Below are 25,814 nucleotides of genomic sequence, written 5' to 3'. Positions count from 1 at the left end.
TATATATATATATATATATATATATATATATATATATATATATATATATATATAGAGAGAGAGAGAGAGAGAGAGAGAGAGAGAGATAAATATAATGCAGCTAATTTGTGAATTTTCACCTATTGTAGAGGTCTCTGGAATGTAACTCCTGTGATAGGTGAGGGATCACTGTATCATCATCATCATCATCATCATCATCATCATCATAACTAGCATTTATATAGTATTTATTATGTGCTGGGTAGAGCTAGATGGCACAGTGGATTGAATGCTGAGTCTAGAGACAGGAAGACTCACCTTCTTGAGTCCAAATCTTGTTTCAGACACCTAATAGTTGGGTTATCCTGGCCAAGTCACCTAACCTAGTTTGCCTCAATTTCCTCATCTGAAAAATGAGTTGGAGAAGGAAATGATAAACCCTTGTCAAGAAAACCCAAACTGGGTCACAAAGAGTTAGATATGAATGAAACAACTGAATAACAACAATGTGCCAGGCATGGGTTAAGTTTTACAGACATAATTTCTTTTGAGCCTCATGACTCTGGTTAAGTAGATGGTGTTCCATTTTACACCTGAGGAAACTGAGACAAACAGAGATAAACAGTCTTTTTATTGTCTAATAAGGATTAATTTAATAAGATAATTTGCTTCCACTTTGGAAAGGTTGTTCAGAAAATGGAACACAAAAGAGATAAGTTTTAGTATTGGTTTGGGAATAATAATTTTGGAGAAAAGGTACTGCTCTTGAAGGATAACCTTGGGTGGCAGTGCTAAATCAGGAAAAATGGCAAGTATTGGGAGGTGAAAGATAACAGATGACAAATCCAATTCTGTTTCCCTATATAGGAGGCCAAGGGCCTCTGAAGGACCAACTTCAGTTCCTTCCTTTTCTTTTTTTTGTCATTTCTTTCTTTCTTTCTCTCTTTCTTTCTCTCTTTCTTCCTTCCTTCCTTCCTTCCTTTGTTTGTTTGTTTGTTTGTTTGTTTCTTTTTAAAAATTTTTTTATTAAGAAAATTTTTCCATGGTTACATGATTCATATTCTTTCCCTCCCCTCCTCCTACCCCTTACTATAGCCAATGAGCAATTCCACTGGGTTTTACATGTGTCATTGATCAACACCTATTTCCACATTATTGATATTTGCACTAGGGTGATTGTTTAGAGTCTACATTCCCCAATGTAGACTCCCACACTTCTTTCTCTGGATGTGGATAGTGTTCTTTCTTGTAAGTCCCTCAGAAATGTTTTGGATCATTGCAAGTTCCCTCCTTTTCAATGACTGCTGTTCTAGGTCCTGGGTTGTTTGGTCTTCCAATTCTTCTCGGTACCACTGACAGAACCATAACGGGTGATGATGGTATAATGGCTAGTATAACATACTTAAGAAGTCAGAAGGTCTGGGTTCCTATCTCTGTTCAAGTCTGCTGCTTCCCAGGAAGTTGCTCTATTTTTTATTTAAGCAAGTCATTCTATTTTTCTGATCTTCAGCTTCTTCCTTCATATTATGAGATTGGACTAGATGACTTCTAAGATTCCTCCCAATTTCAATCCAATTGAATCCAATAAACATTTATTCAGTGGATTAGTTCCTTTTTTCCCTTCCTACCTCTAGTGGCTAGGACAATGCCACATTGTAAATGCCCAGTAAATGCTACTTAAATCATTGAATTATTGGCCTGGTGCTAAGTGCTAGAGATACAAAAACAAAATGATAAATTGTTCCTGCCCTCTTATCTTTCTCTTATCATATTCTCTTTATCTTATATTTTCTAAGGAGAATGCACTATGTCTATAGTATATGTATGAGTTCCTTGAGGCATTGCTGTATGTCTCCCAAGGAGAATATGGCCTTTTAATCCTTGGAGATTTAAAAAGACAAACATTAGAGATCTCTCTCCGCTTCCCTTTTTCCTCTGTCTGGACTGGGAGGTGGGACTTTCCAGCTTCTGGGCAGAAGAATTCTGCCTGCCCTGAGGCCTGTGATTCTAAGATTACTCCCCACTGATTGTAAGTCCTTGGGAAAAACCAGTCTGGAACTGTCTGAGTGCTAATCACTACCCCAGCAGAGCTGAGAGGGCAGAGGGTGGAAGGGTGGTGTTGAGAGAAGGGCTTATTAAGCTATTTAACTGTCTTAGAAAGGAAGAAGAGAAAGTTGAAAGTGCCTTGTTATAACAGTTTTACACCCCCCCCCCCCCAAGAAAAAAAGCACAAATGCCATACAGCCCATCTTGAACCATCCTTGTTATGGTGGCAACTTGGGTATTCTGTAATGTTGATTCTATACTGCAGGTGTGGACCCTCTTTGTCCAGGGCACCCCTTTCCTCAAGTGCCATATTCTCCCCTTTTCAACCCCACAAAGGACCTGGTCCATCAGTCCACCATTTTCATCCTAATTATCTTGCCACATTGTAGAGAGTGCCTGAGACTCCCGTTGTTGGAATTGGAATGATGGAAGGTTGTAAAATGTTAGAGCTGGAAGAGATCTTTACAAAGACTCCAGTCCTCTTCATTGGGCAGATGGAGATTTTGAGAGTGGGAGTCCATATTTGGATTCTAGAAGGACTGGACTTTTAAAAAGCCTGTCCTCATTTCTTTTTAGCCTCAGGATACTACCACCCTGATATACTTGTCAGATTGTTAGTGCCCTTGCTGTGACTAGATCAGAGGTTCTCACTGTGGGGGCCACAGATCCCAAGGTATCTGTGGATATATATGGGTAGCTTTCACTGGAATCTCTGAACTTGGAAAAAGAAGAAAAATATATATTTCTTTTTGTTAACCTCTACTTAAAATTTAGCATTTCTTTTTTATTAGAATGTAGGCAACAAACCATTATTCTGAGAAGGGAGTCCATAGGTTTTACCGGATTGCTAAAGGGGTCCATGACTCACAAAAGGTTAAGGACTCCAGAGGTAGAGGTGGTCAGTAACTTGGGTCTCTACTTTGTCTTTAGGAAGGGGCAAGGCTAAGCATGACCAGCAGCTGCTTCCCTTAACTTCTCCTAGTCCAGCCTAGAGCTTAACATTAAGCATGACAAGATTGAGCCTCCATTGGCCATTTTTCTTCCTTTCCTCTCTCCTTTCATCCCCCTCTCTCCTGCTGTGGGCTTGGTAGCTGGCCAGCCTGCTGAGCTTCCAGAAGGCTCCTAGGTGAGAGAGCAGCCAGAGCCCTTCCAGCTGGAGGCTAGCTGAGAGCCAAACTGGCCCAGAGCCTCCGCATGTGAAATCGATAATAACGATGTGCCTGTGAAAGGTGGGGGGTGAAGGCCTTTGGCCCTGCCAGAGAGGGAGCTGGCCAACTGACCGCAGAGAAGGGAGGCATCTGCAGTATGCTAAGGGCCAGCTTCCATTTCAGAGGCTGTGGAGCAGGGCTGGAGGGAGGAATGTTCATGCAAGGAACATACATGTAGAGAGCCAGCACAGAGATAATAAAGTCAGTGTGTACTCAGACACATTTTTTCTGTAACGAATTCAGCCAACATTTATGGAAAGCTCTGTGTTAGACTGGTACATACAGAAAGACCCACTCCTGTCTCTCTGTCCCTGTGACCTTGAGCAAATTTAATTTCTCCTGGCCTCGGTTCCCTCATCTGTAAAATGAGGGGGTTGGATGGATGGCCTCTAAAGTCTCATCCAATTCTAAATCTATGATCCTATGAATAGAAACCAACCAGAAAGAGAAACAGAGGCAGAGGGGCAGCCAAAAAGAACTAGCATCTGGGGTTCACGTGAACCAATGTTCCCAAGCGAGTCTATTTTGGGGGCTCTAACCTGTTATCCAATTGTCAGTGACAGCTACTTAAAATACCAGTCCCAAGCCTGTTAGCTCAGGTCCAAAGACTGAGGTAAGCCCTTCTTATCCCTGTTGCTATGTAAGGCAGCACATACTTCGGGATGCCTTTGGGTTATAGGATCTGTTCAGGGACATGTGAAAACACCGTGTTGAGGGTGTGGAGTGCCTCCGTCCATCACTCAAACTCTCCAGCCATAGTTTCTTCTTTCTTTATTTATTTTATTACTTAAGAAAATTTTCCCATGGTTCCATGCATAGTTTCTTCATCTCTAAAATAAAAGGCTTGGGGGACATTGGATTGGATTAGATAATCCCTTCCCATTCTAAATCTGTGATTTTATAATTCTGTGTTTATCACTAGAGGATGAAGCAAGGCAGACCTGCATACTAGCATTATTTAGTATACTAGCTAAAATAGGCAACTAAGGGGCACAGAGGATAGAGTGCTGGACCTGGAAACAGGAAGACCTGAGTTCAAATTCTGCCAAAGATATTTACTATCTGTGCAAGTCACTTCACCTTTGTCTACCTCAGTTTTCCTCATATGTAAAATGGGGATAATAGTATCCTCCAGAAATATTTGTAACCGTACTTTGCAAACTTTAAAGAGCTATATTAATGCTACTTTTCTTAAATTGATGTTATTACTAACTTGGAAGATCAGAGGGTTTTATTGCTTCAAAGTTGGGGTCTCAGCTCAAGTAAGGCAGGGGCTAGAACGGGGAGCTAGCCGTCTGACCTCCACACGGTACAGGACTTTGCTCAGCTTTGGCCCAGGTCTGGAGAATTTCTTCCCCTGTGTTCAGTTTCACTCCCTAAAAGGGAATTTCGACATTCTTTCTCCCCCACCGCCTGGAGTTCCGCCCCCGGCCCACCCCCACAAGGCAAGCCAAGAGCTTCTGGCATCCTATTTGGCAGGGGAGCAATGCCAGGGCCCACAGCCAACTCCAAGAGCATCTGAACGGGGAGGCTCGGTGACGGGGCAGTGGGGCGCGGGGACAAAGCGCCGTGACCCCCCCTCTCCTCCTCCAACTCCTTTGGGCTGGGTCTGGTGGGGAGATGGAGGCCTTTTTCCTCGGGACCCTAAATAGGATCTCGATGGGAAACAGCTACCAGCTCCTAATTTTGCCCGTTGGGGTTTAAGCTTCAGGTATGTTTAGCAGCCGTTGCCCCCCAAGTCTCTTTGGTAACTGGGGTGTCGGAGCGGGGGCAGGGTTTTCTTAGCAACGTACTTCCTGTGCAGGTCCCCGTGACCTGGGATTTCATTGGGCGGGGCCTTTCCGCAGACCCTCCCTGAAACTGACATGTTGGGAAACGTTCATCGCCAGATGGTCAGGCCAGCAGAGCAGGAGGAGTAATGAAATGCTTAACGGAGGCTCCTCCATCACGACAGCAGAGCAAGCCAGCTTTGCCAACATATACCCGCGCACATACGTGTTCTCATGCACACAGTGCATACCTGTGCTTGGTGTACACAAACAAGTGTGTACATATGTGCTCTATATAGGCACTTATATTCTTATTTTATATGTGTACGTGTAAATTCACTAGCTATTTATATATATGTGCTATTACATATGTACTTACTTATATTCACATTATACATGTGTGTATGTATATATATACAATAGCTATATAGATACACGTGTGCTCTTATATATGCTTATATTCATATAATCTGTTATATATGTATGCATATATATCTAGTTATATGGATACACACATATACTCATGCATGTACTTATATTCATATTTACAATGTATGGCTATGTATACACATGTCCTGCTATATTTGCACTTATATTCATAATATATCTGTATGTGTACATATTTACATACAAACATATACATACATATATACTGGCTATTATTGAATAGGCATAATGAGGAGCTCTCTCTACTTGGAAGGGTTGTCTCAACGATCAAATGTGATCAGGAATAAACTGTATGAATGGCAGCTAATTAAAATGATGTCATCTTTCCTCTTCTCCCTTCTCCCCATCCCATTTCTCTGTGTTATATATGAAGAAGCAAGCAGCTCTGGTTTTCCTTTCCTAAACTGTTTAAACTCCTCAGTCCTTTTCCATCTATCACATACAGAAGACACACTTATGCACCATTTGATAGGAATTGATTTTTGTTTCAAAGTGGTTGTGGAGTAATAAAATAATAATAATAATACTTGCTTCTATAGTGTTTTCCTTTTTGTAAGGTCCTATAAATCTATATAGATCTCACTCTTTCTCTCTCCCCACCCCATCTCTCCCTCTCTCTCTATAAATATATATGTCTATATATGTATATGAATGTGGGTATGTATATCAACTTATGGGAGGCTATAACAATCATTTGAGGCAGGCCCTGCAGGAAATTGTTACCTCTTTTTTTTTTGATTATTCAAAAATATCTAAAAATTTGCCAAAATTTAATGTCATTTTTAAGAAGCAAAAGTAGAAATTATGAAAAGAATTACTCTTCCTGAATCCATAAATTTTCATTTTTTGTACATTCCAATTTATGGCATAGTCATTCTGCAACATATCAGCAATACGTAGAAAAAATTTTTTCTGATTCCTTATCAAACAAAGAAACATAAGTTCTGAAAGATTCTACCAGTTTGGAAAGGCTGTGAGTACAAGCCAATGGATAGATTATCTTTCTGAAGAATAGAACAAGCTGGGAATGGAATGGCTCAATACTAGAAGGTTGAACTACGTAGTGATTAAGGATTATTTTGGCCATGGTTATTCAATGGGATGGAATTGTTACCTCTTTTTTATAGATCAGGAAATTTAGACACTAAGAGTGTAAGTGACTTGCCCAGCATCACAAATCTAATGTGATGAGTGGTGAGATTTGAACTCAGGTCTTCCTGACCTCAAATTGAGTATTTTATATATTGCATTGCTAAATACTAAATGCTAAATATACTGCAGTGCTAAAAAGGAGAGACCTAAACTCCTAGCAGGGGAAAATATCAATGGTGGATAGTATTATAAATAGTGAAGGAGTCAGAACATTTCATAAATTAGTCCTGTAGTGGAGGCTCAACTGAATTGATTTCTGCTTGTTCTTCTGAAAAAAAGAATACATATTTATTAAGCCCCTATTATCTATCAGGCACTGTTCTTTACAATTATTGCCTCATATAACACTCCTGGGAGATAGGTGTTATTATTTTTCCTATTTTACATATGGGGAAATTGAGGCAAACAGAAGTTAAGTAACTTGTTCAGGGTTACATGACTCTAGTGTCTGAGGCCAAATTTGGACTCAGATCTTCCTGACTCCAGGCCTGATTCCTAGCTGCATGGGATAGAGATTGAGCTTGGATCTGTCATTTCACTGGTATAGGGAACTCCTAGAGGAGGAGGCAACCTTTCCGAAAGTAGTTTGTCACCTTCTGTGTACTTTATAGTCTTAGAGAATTGTCTAGAACACTAAGAGGTTAAGTACATTATCCAGGATTCCATACCTGGCAATAATATCAGAAGTGAGGCTTTAACTCAGGTCTTCTAGTAGGCCACATGTACTTCTTTTAAAAAACAAAACAAAACAACCCTTACCTTCTCTCTTAGTATCATTTCTAAGACAGAAGACCAAAAAGTGCTAGGCAATTGGGTTAAATTACTTGCCCAGGGTTACCTGATTAGGAAGTGTCAGAGGTCAAATTTGAACCCCGGTCCTCAAGACTCCAGGCCTATCCCTCTGTTCACTGTGCTACCTATCTGACCCTGGACTTTAAAATGAAAGAAATTGGGTCCCTATATACTCTTGTCTCTTGATTGTGGTGGGATGAGATGATGGAGCCTAAGGGAGATCCAGAGAAAGAAAGGGGGGGGGGAGCTTCCTTTTCCCTCTATAGCTATTAACAAATCTATTTCCTGCATACTTTATTCCATTTCTGCAATTTAATGGAATTCTATGTATACTCTGTTTGAATGTTCTGAAATTTGGCTGTGGTTAGCTTCCTTGATTTATCCATCTAAGTGAGAAGGTTGGGAGCCCAGAAGCCATGCAGAAGGACTTATCCCCTGGCCCAGTAACCTCTGGCTAGTGAGCTGGCTTGGGGATAAAGCGGAGGCCTTTTCTAGGTTGCAGCTACAGACGTCCCCATGATGTGTGCCATTTTGCTCCCATTTGGGGAACTTATTCTTCCTGGCAATGGCCCAAAGACCAAGTTGGCCAAAGAGGCTTCTGTGTAGGTTCTACCTATTGGGTTATCATCATCCTCCCCATTTTCTGTTTCCTCAATTCCCTCCCTTTACCCCCACCCCCACCCTAAGGATTAGTAGACCATTGGACTGGGCTTTATAGAAGTGGTAATAAAGTGTGAATTTTATGAGATTGGATTTTCTCCAATACACATACTGTCCTGCTCTTTGCTCTGACAGAGGTAAATTCTTAAGACATGACTTTTCCCTTTGTGATTCTGGTTACACTAGAGCTGTGATTCCCAAACTTTTTTGGCCTACCACCCCCTTTCCAGAAAAAATATTACTTAGTGCCCCTGGAAATAAATTTTTTAAAAATTTTAATAGCAATTAACAGGAAAGATAAAGGCACCTGTGGCCATCACTGCTTTCTTGGATCGCTGCAGCACCCACCAGGGGGCAGTGGCGCCCACTTTGGGAATCACTGCATTAGAGGAAGCCAAATAATATATTGAATAGAGTGCTGGCCTTACTTAGGAAAATAAGTTTATTTTTATTTATTTATTTATTTGTTTGTTTGTTTATTTATTTATTGTTTTTATATTTTTAAACCCTTAACTTCTGTGTATTAGCTCCTTGGTGGAAGAGTGGTAAGGGTAGGCAATGGGGGTCAAGTGACTTGCCCAAGGTCACACAACTGGGAAGTGTCCGAGGCCAGATTTGAACCCAGGACCTCCTGTCTCTAGGCCTGGCTCTCAATCCACTGAGCTACCCAGCTGCCCCCAAAAACAAGTTTAAATTCTGTCTCAGATCCTTATTACCTGTGTGAGCCTGGGCAAGTCTCTGAGCCTCCATATCCTCAAATGTGAAATAGATAATAATATCAACCTCACAAGTCATTGTGAGGACTGAGCTAACATATATAAAGGGCTTTGTGTATACCTTAATGTGTATAGGAATGCTTTGATGTTGTTCAGTTGTTTTTCAGTCATGTCCCATTCTTCATGCCCTCTGCAAAGATACTAGAATGATTTGCCATTTCCTTCTTTGGTTCATTTCACAGCTGAGGAAACTGAGGCAAAGAAGGTTAAGTGCCTTACCCAAGGTCACATAGGTAATAAGTATCTGAGGCTAAAAATAAACTTAGGAAGACACATCATCCTGACTCTGGGTCCTGAGGTCTATCCATTCTGCCATGTAGCTTGATGTCTTTGAAGCTTTAAGGCACAGAGGAAAGGTCTTGCTTTTGGGCTTCAAGACAGGAGGAACTCAGCTTGAGGAAGTTGTGAGTATTTCTCTAAGCATAACCAGGCACTGCTCCCAAATGATTAAAGGTTTAATGATATGTGAGGAAGGGAAAGAAGGGAGATCAAATAAGGATAGATAAGGTCTGGGAAGCCCTAAAACTGTTATGTCTAAGCAGCCCCTCCCCCCAAAGGGGAAAGGTAACTTGATTTGCTAGTTAGCTCTCTAAACCTATAAATAATCTTCTCCTATATCTAATAACTAAATAGAGATAACTGTGATGTTGATTGAATGACAAATCAAGCTAAAGCAGGTTGGCAGCTAGGAACTAAAATGGCTTTTTTCAGATTCAAGCCGCTAGCCCTCCAAAGCAAGCCTAGGTCCTAGGACACAGCAAACAGAGTGACCTGCTTACTCCAAACTCAGGATCCAACTGCCTGCTTCCTTCAAATCCAGGACCCAACTGCCTTTAACTGCCCCCTCTCTCCAAGTTCTCCGGGGGCCCTATGGAATTCTGAGCTGTGGCCTGAACCTCTATCTCTGAAGCTAGAATTTCACTCTGCCATTTCAGTCTCACACCGCTCCATTATAAAATGAAATCGAGGCACATTTAATGTGAGCCAGCCAATAGTCAACTAATAGAATTTGTGTGAGCTAGTCAAAGAATTTTAGCTTGCTCATCAGTCCGGACTTATTATTTCCTGCCAGTGATGTATTTCTTTGTATCATTTTACTGACAGTTGTGTTAATTTTTAAAATCCTTACCAAAATGTACAAAAGGAAGAATAATTCAGATGGAAACACCACCACTGTCAGAAAAGAAAAGAAGAAGCTTGTTACTACATTATAACAAAGATTTGGTGTAATTGAATGGCATGGCAAGAGTAGTAATAGCAACCCTAAAATAGAATTAGATCTTAGAATGCTTGAATCTATGGCATGGAATATTATAAAACATGCAGGCAAAAGAAAAAAAGCAAGTTTACATTAATTTTCTTTTTTTTTTTTGTGGTGATTGTCAAACAACTATAAGGAATAGAATTGTTACAATAATTGGAACGGAGTGTCCTTTAGCTGTATGGATTGAAGATTGCTATCATGACTCATTCCTCTAAGCAGAGTGGCCATTCAGGGAAAAGCTTCAGGTTTATTCATGACAGTGAAAGAAAATGGAAATGACATGGATAGTGAAGAAACTTTTACCACACAGTTGGTTGGTTCCATTGATTTAAAAATGGAATTCAGTTGCATAATGCTAAAATTACTGAAGAGGCAGCCAGTGCGGATTGCATTATGTCAGCTAAATATCCTAACATTTTGAAGAAAATAATGGAAAAAACTGGTTACATTGATCGATACATTTTTAATATGGATGAAACATGCTGGAAAAGCATACTTTTCAGAATGGATATCACAAAGAAAGAAAAAACTCAATCTGTATTTAAAATGTCTAAGGATCGCCTAACACTTTTATTGAGAGAGAGTGCAGAATGGGATTTTAAATGAAAACCAATGCTTGTTTATTGGTCTTGAAATCCTCAGGCAGGGAAGAGGCTCAACCACTGATTCATTTTGTTGGTGGTTAAATAAGAAAGAATGAGTTTCTAAAGCTGTTTTAGAAGATTGGTTTTCAAGTTATTTTAGCCCGGCTGTTGAAAAATATTGCGAGGAAAACAATATTGGTTTTAAAGTATTACTGATTTTAGATCATACCCCAAATCATCCAGTTATACTTGGCTCAATGTGGGAAAATTTAAGGATTTTTTTTGCCACCAAATACAATATCTTTATTGTAGCCCCAAAACCAAAGAACCCTTATGACATTTAAAGTTTATTGCCTAAGAAAAAAATTTGAACAGTCAATTGCTAAAATAATAACAAGAAAAAAACCCAGCAAAAATGCAATTTCCTTAACTGGATTCTGGAAAATTTTTAACGTCAAAAGATACGATTGAAAATATCCACTATACTTGGCAAGAAATAACTTCCAGCAATATGCCTGCAGTGGGGAAGCACATTTTGCCACATTGCACAAATAGTAAATTTGAAAGTTTTCTCTTTTTAAAGCAGACTGTGATAGAAGAAATGACAAACATTGGAAGAAGGTTTTGTTTTGATGAACTAGAAAATGATAATGTCCAGGAAATTGCTCAATTTGTATTCAGAATTGCTGACTGAGAATGATCCTTTTCATTTATACCCAGTGTTTGAAGAAACCAACAACAATGCCAAAAAAGCATATTATGTTTAAGTAAAGGCATTTACTCTTTAAGGGTTTGGGGACATCTTTAAATTCTAGCAACCTAAAGGAAAAAAAATTATGGAGATTGACCCTCACAATGATGAAAGCAGGCAAAGTTGCCCATATGTGGATAAAACTCTCTGCACCTACCAGCATATGTAGATAAGTTTAAAGGAACAGGAGATGACTCAGTTTGTGCTTTAAAAATATTTTAAATGACAGTTTTGTCATATTGTTAAAGTAGGCTTATCTTTAGGCAGTCTAGTTCGTCATTTAAAACCTAATAATAGCTATTTTCTTTATATAGTTACCAGGTACCAGCTCTGCCCTAAGCACTTTACTATTATTATCTCATTTGATTCTCATAACAACTCTGGAAGTCAAGTGCTATTATTAACCCCATTTTACAGGTGAGAAAACTGAGGGTAGGTGACTTGTCCAAGGTCACAAAGCTAATAAGTGTCTGAGGCCAGATTTGAACTCAGGGAGAGGGATATTCCTAATTCCGAGCCCAATGCTCTATCCACTGTGCCACCTTGCTACCTTAACTGTATATGTTGCATTTACATTCCCCCTCCTGCTCTTCCATTGTAAGCTCTTTAAAGGTAGAGGCTGTTTTACCATTTTTGTTTGCTTTCCTACCACTGGATCTTATTCTTTTTGTAGAGGAAATCTGCCCATAGGGCCTGCCTTTGGCAAAAGTCTTAGAATCAGAGACTGTTCCCAGGGGAAGGGACTGCACTATAGTTAGCCCTCAGCTTCCTGATCCTTTCCTCCATTCATGGAATTCCTTTCCTACTCAGGGTCCTCCCTTCTTCCAAGGCTCCATCCCTCTCGTCCCCTTCCTCCCACCATTTTCATGTTTTCAAGGAGGTGCGAAGAGCAAAGCACTCTGAGGAAATGATTTCACACCCAGGTGTTAATGACTGATAGCCTTCGCTTAATGAGCCAATCTGCCAAAATGAATTTATTTTAGCCGAAGGGGTGCCCCTCATCCAACAAGGTCGTTTTCCAGGAGCCTTTGGCTGGACGTTTTCTCTGGGGCTTCACTACAGGTACCACCTCTGAACTCTCCCCTTCTCTCCCCTTTCTTACAGTGGAAAATGAAATGTTGTAAGTGTGACTCCCGGCTGCCTCACGGTTACAACAGTCACCGGGTGGAGAATGTGGTCTCCTCTTCTGGCCCCATGCGTTGGTGGCAGTCCCAAAATGGTGAGAGCCCTGGACAACTGAAGCTGCCAGCTCTGCTCCAAAGGGAAATGAGCCAAGAAACCCAAGATCACCCAGTATATATATATAGAATACAATATATAACATTAATATCATTATTAGCACATGAATATATTATATGATAAACACAAATACCAATATATTAACAGTATCATCATAATAAAAGACATGTAAATTAAATATAAAATAGTATTTTATTATAAAATTACACATAAACAAAATCTTTATTTATTTATATTATATTAATTTATATTTTAATATTATTGTATATGCATATATAATATATTATTATAATATAAGTTAAGCCATAATATATAAAATACCATACATTATGATGAAACAATATAGTTTAAATTATGTTTTAATATAAAGATAAATATATTATTTTAATTCATGATATTATATACAATATAATAAAGAATAATATAATAAACATATATATATACACACACATCACCATTTGAATCATAAGATGAGATGAGGAGAAAGATGTAGTATGGAGATGGTCTTGGATGAAATAGGGTCTGGTACTTTCCAGATTTCCAGTGTAGATTTTAGATATATAAATATACATATATATACATATATGCAAATATACATACTTATGTATAAGTATATTTAGGAATTAATTTATTTATACATTTAATGTAAAACATGAAATAATGTTTACTATAAAATATTTAATATAATATAAATAATGTTTATTAAGCTAATCTTATATTTTATATATATTTGAACATAAAATTTATAATTTAATAATATATTTAGTATAGAAATATAAAATATTTATATATTATACTATATTAATATACTATACTTATCATACAATATAAAATATTTAATATGAAACAATATTTTATATTTATTGTATAATATAAAATATTTAATATGAAATAATATATTTTTATACATTTAAGAATAAATCTATCTATCTATCTATCTATCTATCTATCTATCTATCTATCTATCTAATCTCTCTCTATGTATAAAACCAGGACTATAGTGCATCCTTCTGGCTTTGGAAATGAGATGACTGTACCAGCAAACCTTTTCTTCTGCCTATATAGTTAGGGATGGTGGGAGAGGAGGAGACTGGTAGGAAGGTTGACTGCAGACAACAGAGGGGTTCACTTCATTCCTCTCCATCAAGGCCAATTTGGAAAAATGAGTTTTAGAAGGGAATCTGGGATGGAGATATTGTAAGAGGTGGTATAAGACCTAGTTTGGGGAGGGATGGAGAGAGGAATTTGCAAACCTAATCAAGAGTTGGTTGGTTCACCTTATTTCTAACCTGATTATGACTCATAGAAGATGTGGGTAGACAAATATGGGATTAATTATCATGGAACTTCCCTTTGGAGAATGTTACAAGATAAAAAGTAACTGAGGCTATCCAGCCTCCAAGAAGTGTCCTCAGGGGCTGGGAAGGGAGAAAAACATTCCATCTGAGAACCTACTTTTTGTGTTTTGCCAGATGTGAGTCCTGTTTCTCTGCAGCTGAATCTGGACAGGAAATTCCAGCTCCAGGACATTGTGCTGGACTTACAGGTGAGCTCATAGCTGGTGATGATGAGTGCAGAATAGGAGAGTTTAAACTCTAAGGGTCTATGTGGGTAGAGCTTAATGAAGGACCAGAGAGAATCATCTTGTTTTCCCAAGACTGGGGAGATGGGACTACATTTGGAACTTCCCGTTTTATGCACCTTGGCGCTGGCTGTACCACCCTCTGAATTATGAGTTGAGATGGAGAGGAAGATGTAATATGACTTAAGGAGATGGTCTTGGATGAAGTAGGGTCTGGCATTTTCCATATTTCACCTTTGGTGAATTTTACCATCCAGATCTTTCTGATTTGACAGCCGTGCTATAGACTCAGTCTTATTGTACATGGTTGTTTGAAATGCAGAATTGATGCATATCTAGTCCACAAAAAGCCACTTGTCTTAGGGACGTTATAAACAAAGTTTGATTGTTTCCATTATGACTGGTTTTTTTTAAACAAACACATCAGGACATTTATATATCAAAATTAGCTTCATCGGCTTCAAAATAGTCACCCTGGAAAGTTGTCATGTCCAAGATGCTGTCTTTGTTCAAATATTTGGGAATAGATTCCAGAACTTGTTGCATATTTTGTCAAAATTAATGATGATCCATGACTATGGTGGAGTGACTAGGACTTTGGGCCAGAGTGCTGACATTTAGAGGATGCTTTCAGCACTTGCAGTCCTTCAGCAGAAAGCAAATGACTGATACTAATACCTAGGAGTGGGTTTCCTCCTCTAGTGGCCAAATCTCAGGTGAGCTTCACCCCACCCTACCCAACTCTGATCCTCACTATTCCATCACTCAACTAAGGCCCCTTTCTGGCTTCTGGTCTTAAAAGTACTTTATGCTACTTACTTCAGGTACTAGTTGCAACTATTACAAAGCGTTTTGAGATTTACAGACAACTTTCCTGAAAATAATCTTGTAATTAGCTACTATGAGTATTATTATTCCCATTACAGGTGAGGAAACAGTCTATGAAAGCTGAATGACTTGCCTAGAATTATAGAGCCTGTATGCATCAGAGATAATGCTCTTGATAACACCTTTTAAATGGCTTGGATTCAATCTCTATAAATTCACAAAATCAACTGGGAAAGTTTCAGGGGACCCGAGTGTGCTTAAAAAAGCAAACATCTTATCTTTTCTCTTAGAATCAATGCGTGTATAGGTTCCAAGGCAGAAGAGTGGTAAAGGCTAGGCAAGGGGGGTTAAGTGACTTGCCCAGGGTCACACAGCTAGGAAGGGTTTGAGTTCAGATTTGAACCCAGGACCTTCCATCTGTAGGCCTGGCTCTCTAGCCAGTGAGTCACCTCACTGCCCCCTGAGTGTGCTCTTGGATGGTCCTACAGTAGGTGGAGACTCTAAGTGGCCTCTTGCTTCAAGTACTTTTGTTGGCTATTGCTGCCCTTGTTCTAGCTCCATCCCTATGGCTCCTATAGGCTCCTAATAGCGAGGCAGATTTCATCATTCATTTATGGTCCAGGCAGCAGCCTGTTAACCTAGCCCAGGCAGGTCCCCTTCTCTTGATCAGGAGTGCTGTTCCTGCAGACTGAATCAGCCTCTTATTCTCCTCCGGTTGTGGCTTTGTGAAGTATGTGGCCAGAGAATGACTGCTTTCTGTGCAGGTCTGTGTTTCTGAGGCTCACTTATGGCTGCCTCTCATCTTCTTGGCTTGGTGTACAGTAGCTCATTCACTCATCCTTTCCCCTCCTTCCATGCTTTCCCCACAGGGGCCTCTTCCAGCGGGCATGCTGATCGAGCGATCACCGGACTTTGGCAAGACTTGGAAGGTCTATCAATACCTGGCTCCCAACTGTGCTACCACCTTTCCCCATTTCCGCCAGGGCCGGCCTCAGAACTGGCAGGACGTTCGGTGCCAGCCGCTGTCAACTCAGCACACAGGGCCAAACCGTGGGGGAAAGGTACAGTAACTGGGTATGAACCCTGAGAGTGTGTGAAGGGAGAAGGAAGCAAATAGACATTCAGTAAGCATTTATTAAGTGTCTCTTCTGTGCTAGGTATTGGGAATATACAGGAGGCCTTAGAGAAACTTAAGAGTTAAACTGAGAAAATTGGACATACTCACAAATAATTATGTGATGGTAGATAGAGACTGTATGATTTTATTGCTATAAGGAACTCCTAGATGAGTAAACTCCCTCTATCAAGGCAGGTTGGCCCCTCCTCTGTGACTTACAGTTTTAGAGAGTTGCCTAGAGACCAAAGAGGTAAACACACACACACACACACACACACACACACACATCCCACACACAAGCATATACATATATATGTATATAAATATATTTATAATATCAAGTCCTGACTCTGACCCATACTCTCTCTCTCTCCCTTTCTCCTTCACTCCCTCTCTTTATCCCTTCTTCCCTTTCTTTTTCTCCCCCTTCTTCTTTCTCCCTCCCCATCTCTCTCTGTCTCTCTCCCTCTTTCTCCCTCCCCATATCTTTCTCTGTCTCTCTATCCTGTCTCTGTCTCTCTCCCTCTGTCTCCCTCCCCATCTCTCTCTCCTTCTCTCTCTGTCTATCTCTCTTTGACTCTCTCTCTGTCTCTATCTCTCTCCCTCTTTCTCCCTCCCCACCTCTCTTTCCTTCTCTCTCTATCTCTCTTTGTCTCTCTGTCTCTCTCTGTCTCTGTCTTTCTCCCTCTTTCTCCTTTGCCCTCTCCTTCTCTCTCCCTCCCCATCTCTCTCTCTCTCTCTCTCTCTCTCTCTCTCTCTCTCTCTCTCTCTCTCTCCTTCCCCTATCTCCCTGTCTCTGTCTCTGTCTCTCCCTCCTTCCCTCTTTCTCTGTCACTCTCCTGTAGAATTTGATATTTAGATAAAGTCCTGTAAGAAAATTTGTGAATGTAGAAATCACTTTCTACTGGGGGTGCTAGTGGAATGGATCAGAGAAAATTTCATGAAGAGGTATTATTACCTGAGTTGGACCTTGAAGAAAGAGGATTTCAATAGGCAAAAATATGATGAAAGTATATTCAAGGCATGGGAATGGTCTGTGTGTGAATTCATGGAGGAGTACAGGGCCAGTCCAGAGAGGATATTGCAATCTAGTAGTGTGTCAAGGGAAAGAGTGAAATATGTCTGGGAAAGGGATGTTGGAGACAGATTGTGAAGCACATAAATGCCAGGCTAAGTATTCCATAATTTATCCTCAAGATAATAGAGAGCATCGGAAAGTTTTTGAGCAGAAGGGTAAACTAGTTGTACCCATGCATTAGGAAGATGGTTTTGGCAGCTTTGTGAAAGAGAGATTTGAGAGGAATTGATGGATTCTAAAAATATAGGTAAAAGGGACTTCAGGGGCCATCTTGTCTATTTCCTCTTATGTTACCAATAAAGAAACTGAGATGCAGAGAGATTGCTACTTGTCCAATGTTCATTGATGAGAAAAAGTCAAAGATATAACTATTAAAGATTATTTATTATTTTTTGGGAAAATATTTTTATTTAAATATTTTACTTTTTTTAGAAAAAATTTCCATGATTACATGATTCATGTTTTTACTTTCCCCTTCACTCCTTCTTCCCCCCCGCCCCCATTGCCCACAAACATTTCCACTGGTTTTAACATATGTCATCTATCAAGACCTATTTCCATATTATTGATAGTTGCATTGGTGTGGTCGTTTTGAGTCTACATCCCTGGTCATGTCTGCGTCAACCCAAGTGTTCAAGCAGTTGTTTTTCTTTTGTGTTTCCTCTCCTGTAGTTCTTCCTCTGAATGTGGGTAGCGTTTTTTTTTCCATAGATCCCTCAGAATTGTCCTGGGTCATTGCATTGCTGCTAGTACAGAAGTCCATTACATTTGATTTTACCACAGTGTATCAGCCTCTGTGTACAATGTTCTCCTGGTTCTGCTCCTTTCACTCTGCATCAATTCCTGGAGGTCTTTCCATTTCACATGGAATTCTTTCATTTTATTATTTCTTTGAATACAATAGTATTTCATCACCAGCATATACCACAATTTGTTCAGCCATTATCCAATTGAAGGGCATCCCCTCATTTTCCAGTTTTTTGCCACCACAAAAAGCGCAGCTATAAATATTTTTGTACAAGTCTGTTTATCTATGATCTCTCTGGGGTACAAACTCAGCAATGCTATGGCTGGATCAAAGGGCAAGTAGTCTTTTAGAGCTCTTTGGGCATAGTTCCAAATTGCCAGCCAGAATGGTTGGATCAATTCACAACTCCACCAGCCATGCATTAATGTCCCAATTTTGCCACATCCCCTCCAACATTCATTACTCTCTCCTATTATCATTTTAGCCAATCTGCTAGATGTGAGGTGGTACCTCAGAGTTCTTTTGATTTGAATTTCTCTAATTCTTAGAGATTTAGAACACTTTCTCATGTGCTTATTGATAGTTTTGATTTTTTATCTGAAAATTGCCTGTTCATGTCCCTTGCTCATTTTTCAATTGGGGAATGGCTTGATTTTTTTATACAATTGATTTAGCACGATTATTTTTTAAAAATCTGGAAGAAATTGAAAAAAGGGGTATTATGCCTTTATTTCAGATGACACACAATAAATTCTGCTCCAGCCCTTTGTCTTTTCTCTGCGTTTGTCTCACAATATATCACAGGATTCTGGTTTTTAATACACTCTGCTATCTTTCACATTCACAGTTATGATTACCAACTGTGTATTCTCCTCCATCTTATTTTCCTCTTTTGATCTTGCTCTTTCTCCTTTCACTCTGTCCCTCACAAGTGTTTTGCTTTTAATCACCCTGCTACTCCCCCACTCCTTATTTCCTTCCAACTTTTCTATAGGGTAAGGTAGGATTCTAAATGCAAGGAGTATGGTTGTTATTCCCTCTCTGAGTCAATTATGATGAAAGTAAGGTTTGAGCATTGCCCTTCACCATCCTCATCCTTCTCTCCATTATAATAGCATTTACACCTTGATAGGCGAGATAATTTACCCCATTCCACCTCTCTATTCATTTTTCTCTCAGTACAATCATCTTTTTTCACACCTTGATTCTTTTTTTTGCATATCATGTCATTCTAATCAGCTTACACCCATGCCCTCTGTCTATGTATACTCCTAATTGATTTAATACTGATAAAAATTTTTAAGAATTACAGATTTAATTTTTCCACATAGGAATATCTACAATTTGACCTTACTAAATCCCTTAATTTTTCTCTTTCTTATTTACATTTTTAGGCTTCTCTAGGGTCTTATGTTGTTTGGACATCACATTTTCTGTTTAGGTCTGGTCTTTTATCAGGAATACTTGGAAATCTTCCATTTTTTTAAAATGACATTTTTCTTCTCCAAAGAATATACTCAGTTTTGATAGGTAGATGATTCTGGGTTTTAAACCTAGAATTTTTTGCCTTCTAGAATATCATATTCCAAGTTTTCTGATCCTTTAATGTGGAGGCTGCTAAGTCATGTGTAATCCTGACTATAACTCCATGGCATCTGAATTGGTTTTTTTTTTCTGGCTGCTTACACTATTTTCTTTTTGGCTTAAGGGCTATTGAATTTAGCTATAATATTCCTGGGAGTTACCATTTGTGGATTTCTTTCTAGAGGTAATCATTATATTCTTTCAATTTCTATTTTACTCTCTCATTCAAGAACAGCAGGGCAATTTTCTCTGATAATTTCTTGTATGATGATGTCCAGGATTTTTTAAAATTATGGCTTTCAGGGAGTCATAATAATAATAATAATAATAATAACAATAATAATAACAACAATAACAATAATAATAAAAAGCCTGGACATCATCATACATAGGACTTAGCAGCCCCCACAACATTTCTGGTTAGATGTTTTTTTTTAATTTGATGTTTGCCTATTTTCCCAGCTTTGTTCTTGACTTTCATTTTTATCTTAAAAGTTCTCAGGTTAGAGGGGGCACTCTCTTAAATTTCAATTCTTCCTTGATGCTACCCTTAGCTCTATTTCTGGGTTTCTGCAAGTTTTAGTCTTTTCAAAGTGGTATGATGGTCAGGCACACTGTGGACTGCATTGGCTTAGAGATTGTAACTTTGTTTTGAGATTGGCTAGGGTCTCTGGACCTTGCTCTGGACTTACACAGACAGATGTACTGTGCAGACAGACTGCCTTATGTTGGGGTTCAGGTACTCATTGCAGGCTTGGGCTGAGGATCTATGCCTCATTCTGGGCTTACACATATCAGGTGTACTGCAAACCACCTTGTTCTGGGATTCAGGACCTCATTGCAGGCTCAGGAGAGGGCTCTGGGCCTCTCCTTGTGCTCCTACCAACTGGGAGCCTTGCTGACTACCTTGTGTTGAAGCTTGGGCTTGGGCAGGGGCTCAGGTACTTCTTCTGCGTCTGCCCCAGCCAGGCATATTATGGACTGCCCTGCATTAGGGCCTGGGGCTTCACTACAGGCTTGGGCTTGGACTTGGAACTTTAAGGGATAGGTATGCTGCTGACTTAGGCAGGGTCTCAGGGTCTGGATGTTGGCTTGAGTCCAGATTCAGAACCTAGAATAGTAGATGTGGGGTGGGAGGGGGCTTGCTGTTGGCTTGTGCTAATGCTCCTTGGTATGACCCCCTATGGTATGTGCTCCCCTCTCACCCCAGCGAACCAGTTGCTCTCTGCCTACCTTTCAAGTTGTTCTCTGCATGAAAGTTGCTTCACTTCTTCTTGTTGGTTCTTCCACCCCAGTATCTGTTTTGAGGCATTATTTTAAGGTTGGTTGGAGAGGATTTGAGTGGTTTGAGCTTTCCCTTGCTTCTACTCTGCCATCTTGGCACCATCTTTAGTCTTCTGTGATAGTATGCCTTTAAAAACAAAGCATATTCAATTGCATATATTATCAGGGTTTTCAGATTTGAACTAAAGACTTTTGATTCCAGAACTAATGATCTTTCCACTGTAGCTCAGTGTTTCTGAGAGACCTGCTGGGAGTCTCTAAAAATAGTTCTAGTGAGGGGGCAGCTGGATGGCTCAGTGGATTGAGAGCCAGTCCTAGATACAGGAGGTCCTAGGTTCAAATCTGGCCTCAGGTACTTCCTAGCTGGGTGACCCTGGGCAAGTCACTTAACTCCCATTGACTCTTCTGCCTTGGAACTAATATACAGGAGTGATTCCAAGATGGAAGGTAAGGGTTTTTTTTAAACAAAAACAAAACAATAGTTCTAGAGAGAAGGCCTAAAAGCCTGAGTTGGAGTGGTGGGAGGGTAAATGAAGAAGAGGGGACTACTGTAGAGGTGGAGATAGAATTAAAATGCCTTAGCAATTGATTGCATGGGGGTGAAGAGGAAGAGGGAAGAGTGAAAGATGGATCCCAAGGTTAAGGGCCAGGGGGAGGAAAGGGAAGATGGACGGAGAAACAGAGAGGTTATGAGATATTAGATGAAAGGGCTTATAATGGATGACTTCTTCTCCACAAAGGAGGCTGTGATGTTCTGGTCAATGTTTAACAACTCCAAAATGTAAGCATAATACATGAATATATTTAATCTGCATCATAAACATTTTCTCCATCACTTTCTCAGGTCTAGACAATGAACAAAACAAATCAAGTCCAGATTTGTAGTGTTTGCTAATTTTTGGGGTGTAAATGTTTACATTAAAAAAATTAAAATCCCCATTCCTTTGAGATAAAGTCATTTGTGGAGAGAGTAGAATGAGAGTGGAATGAGGGTAGAAATTGGCTTGAGGAAAAAGGAAAAGTATATTCATGTTCCATTCTTTCTTGCTCTTTCCCTCTCTCCTTCCTTCTCTCTCCTCCACTTGCCCCTGGGATAATTTTTTGGGGTAAATTTTTAAAAAACCCTTACTTTCTGTCTTAGTAACACCTCTAAGATAGAAGAACAAGGGCAAGGCAATCGAGGCTAAGTGATTTGCCCAGGGCCACCCAGCTAGGAAGTATCTGAGATCAAATTTGAACACAGATTCTTTTGACTCCAGGCCTGGAGCTCTATTCACTGTGCCATCTAGTTGCTCTTTGGGGGTAAAATTTTAAGAGTTTGCAACAGACTGATAATATAGTGGAACTTTGCACCCTCCACCTCAAGTAGCGTCTGCTTATTGCTTTTCCTCTTCCAACCTAGAAAGCTAAATGAGAAGAAAGGGACAATACAGTATAGAAAGAGCCCTGTCTATAGAATCTGGGTTCAAATCCCACCTCTGACTCTCATCACCTGTGTGAGTATGGAAAGATCGCTTTATTTTCTTTGGCCTCAGTTTCCTCATCTGCAAAATGAAGAGGATCAGATTAGATGTCCTCTAAGGTCCTTTCTAGCTCTTGATTTATGCCCCTAAAAGGGATCTTCCTTCTTTTTCTAACCCACCTTGAGATGAAATGACCCAGAGTCTTCAATAGAGGACTCCTTGTATTTACCATTGGTTACTTCTATTGATTCTCCCTCTCTGGTGTGGACTTTATAGTGCTTTCTGTTCTTTAGATTGATCTTGAGCCTGAAGCCGGGTCTCCCACTCTTCTGTCCCCCACCTCGCGCATAGCAGTTCATCACCCACTCAAGCTGTTCTGAGGTCAAAATCTCCTTGTAAGGAATTTCAGGGTGTGAGCTTCATACAGATAAGCACATTAGGGGTCTTTAGCTTAATCCTCAAATCCAGCTTGACAAGGCTTAACACCTAAGACTGGCTTTGACAAATTATTGTGTTAAGTATGGAGTGGTGAGTGGATTGAGAGCTGGGCTTGGATGTGGGAAAACTCAAGTTCAGGTTCTTCCTCTGACATCCAAAGACTGTGGTCCTTAGTGCCTCAGGTGACTCTAAATTACTGAACATATGATAATCTGGTCTGCATTTCTCTTCCTTCCATTCTCTAAATGGCAACCAGGAGGCAAAGTGGATGGAGAACCATGTCTGGAATCAGGAAGACTCATCTTCCTGAGTTGGAATTCAAACTCAAACACTCACTAGCTGTGTGACTCTGGGCAAGTTACTTAACTCTGACTCGGTTTCCTCATCTGTAAAATCTGTTGAAGAAGGAAATGGCAAACCATTTCAGTATCTTTGCCAAAAAACCCCAAATGGAATCATAGAGTCAGACACAACTGAATTGATTGAACAACAGATTGATCTTGGGTCTAAGGCCCAGCCTTCCATTTTTCTGTCTTGCTTCCTAACAGATCATCAGACACTCAAGTTATTCTGAGGTCAAAATCTTCTTGTGAGGAACATATGGTATTTCTGCATTGATAGAGGGATATTACTCACTGAGAATTTCCTATATTGCTAAAGTAACAGAGTTGGTTCCTTTCCCTCTCCTAAAAAAAGGCACTTTTAAATTGGATCACTAACTCAGCCTCAGTCCTTCCAAATTATTTGATAATGTCATCATTCCCCTCACCCCTTACACAAAGACCCCAGTTATTCTCCAGGTCTTGGTCAAAGAAAACATTCTCTGTGGCTACTGAATGCTTGGTTATACCTTTATGCCTAAAAATGCTTCTCCCTAATTCTGGGGTAAAATTCTGTCATGTCTCCTGAACTCACCTTGAAAAAAAATTATGACATTTTTTATTTTCATATTAACTAAATAGCCCCCCTGTGTCCTTCCCTTGCCCCAATCCCAGGGAGCCAGTATGCACAACAATCAGCTTTCCATGGGGGAATAAAGTCCAGAGGAGGCATTTGTAAATTGAATCTGCTTTATTAGCATTTTCTCCCTCATTTTCTAGATAAGTCTAGACAAGTGATGGGCAAACTTTTTAAAGAGGGGGGCCAAAGGAAAGGAAATGCTCATCTGTCAGTCTGTTTCTAAGGCAACTCTTTCAAAGTTTCATTGTATTGTATCCTACTCATTGTATTTGTCAGATTAGGAATAATGTTGCATGGCCAGATAGAACATTTCAGGGGGCCACATCTGGCCCGCTGGCCCTAGTCTGCCCATCACTGGTCTAGACAATGAACAGAACAGTAAATTAGGACTTGATTAGTAGGATTTTCAAATTTCCAAGGTATAATGCTCATATTGAACATTTAATAATCAGTGGATCTGACTGGCTCTAGGACATCCCTCCAGGAATGCCATCTTTTATAACAAATAATTTAAAAAAAGAAAAGGCAGAAGAAGAAGAAAGAAAAGAACCTCAGCAAGACTAGTTAATACATCCCAAACCCACTGACAATATCAGCAACTGGAACAATTTTTTAAAAGGCATATTACTGCCTAGTCTCTGTTTCCTCCAAACTGTGTTTTTATTATCTAGTAGCTGGAGGTCCTGTTCTTCATTCCATCCATTGTTTCTCCCGAGGTTTTAAAATTAAGTTCTCTTATCCTTCCTCCTCCTCAATCACATTCTCATTTACCTTGCCTCCTCCTCCTGCCGCTTGCTAGTCATTCTGACAAAATGAGCCTCTCCCAAGCTACATTTATCTATTATTCTATAACTTTTGTGTCACATGGGGAAGGAAGATTATTCATCTTATGCTCTCATGAAAGATATGGTCCTTGTTTCTCTCCAGCCCCAAACTACTCACAGTTCTGACTCCTTTTCCCCCATTTCAAGGGAGATTTAAAAGTAGGACAGGGAGGGCTTTGGGAGGATTCAATGGAAGGTCAGCTTTTTCTTCCTATTCCTTTTCTGCTTTTTAAAGAGTTTTTCTTTTGAAATAAACAAATGCCAAATGAAATGAGTATTTCCATGTACATAGTATAACAGAGAAAGAGGCTTGTATGTGAAATTGTGTCTCTATTGTGAACTGCTTGCTTTTCTTTTTTAAGGATACAATAACTTCAACCTGTAGTTTCCAAAGTAGTCCTGCTTGTCTTTGATTCTTCCTGGCTGTGATTCTGTTTTCTTCTCTGCATTAAAAGAATATGCTTCAATGGCTCTCTTTTTTCTTTTCTTTTCTTTTTTGAGAATTTTATGTCTAGCCTCACCTCCCTCTATATCCTCCCCCACCCCCATGTTGGAGAAAGAAAAAGAAAACCCTTGTAATTAAACATACTTTATTAAGCAAAACAAGTCCTCACCCAATGAATACAAACATCTTCCTTCTTTCTCTATAGGTGCACCTCAACCTTTTGGACTTAGCATCTGGGATTCCAGCTTCTCAGAGTCAGAAGATCCGTGGTCAGTGAAGCCATTTCTTCTTGGGGAATAGGGTTGGGTTGGGTGGGGTAGAGAAGACAGTACTTTGCCACCTCACTCTGGAAGTGAGGAGGAAACTGGAAAAGAGAGATGGAAGCCCAAGGGACCTACAAAGTCTAGGCATTATACTCTCTGTCACTCTTGGGCTATTGATGGGTGGGGACTGCCTTTGGGGAGAGTTTGAATATTAAATTCCAGTTCAGCACATTTATTAAGTAACTTGAGAGAGAGAGAGAGAGAGAGAGAGAGAGAGAGAGAGAGAGAGAGAGAGAGAGAGCTATCATCATATAGCTTAGGGAAGCAGAATTAAGGTTTGGGATTTTGGAGTCAGCATGATCTGGGCTCAAGTTCTGCCTCTGATTCATATTAGTATGTGGCCATGGACAAATCTCCAGGTTAGTGGTATCAAACTCAGAGAGAAACAGACACCTGTGGGTCAAAATTAAAACCACAAATTAACATCATCTTTGTATATTGTATTTTTATTTATTTTGTTAAACATTTCCCAG

The 25,814-nt window shown here is 39.8% G+C and overlaps 1 protein-coding gene across 1 annotated transcript in view; it reads left to right on the top strand.

Annotated features, from left to right (window-relative positions):
* Positions 1–25,814, top strand: part of LAMB3 (laminin subunit beta 3) — a 68,844-nt gene that overhangs the window by 13,371 nt on the left and 29,659 nt on the right. Inside the window, exons 3-6 of the mRNA XM_044674954.1 lie at positions 12,533–12,647; positions 14,140–14,213; positions 15,947–16,138; positions 25,224–25,287. Coding sequence (XP_044530889.1) covers positions 12,533–12,647; positions 14,140–14,213; positions 15,947–16,138; positions 25,224–25,287 — 445 coding nt within the window. The remainder of the gene's footprint in view (positions 1–12,532; positions 12,648–14,139; positions 14,214–15,946; positions 16,139–25,223; positions 25,288–25,814) is intronic.

Source organism: Gracilinanus agilis, chromosome 4 (genome assembly GCF_016433145.1).
Source record: "Gracilinanus agilis isolate LMUSP501 chromosome 4, AgileGrace, whole genome shotgun sequence".
NCBI classification, from domain to species: domain Eukaryota; kingdom Metazoa; phylum Chordata; class Mammalia; order Didelphimorphia; family Didelphidae; genus Gracilinanus; species Gracilinanus agilis.
This window is presented reverse-complemented; position numbering and strand designations above follow the sequence as displayed.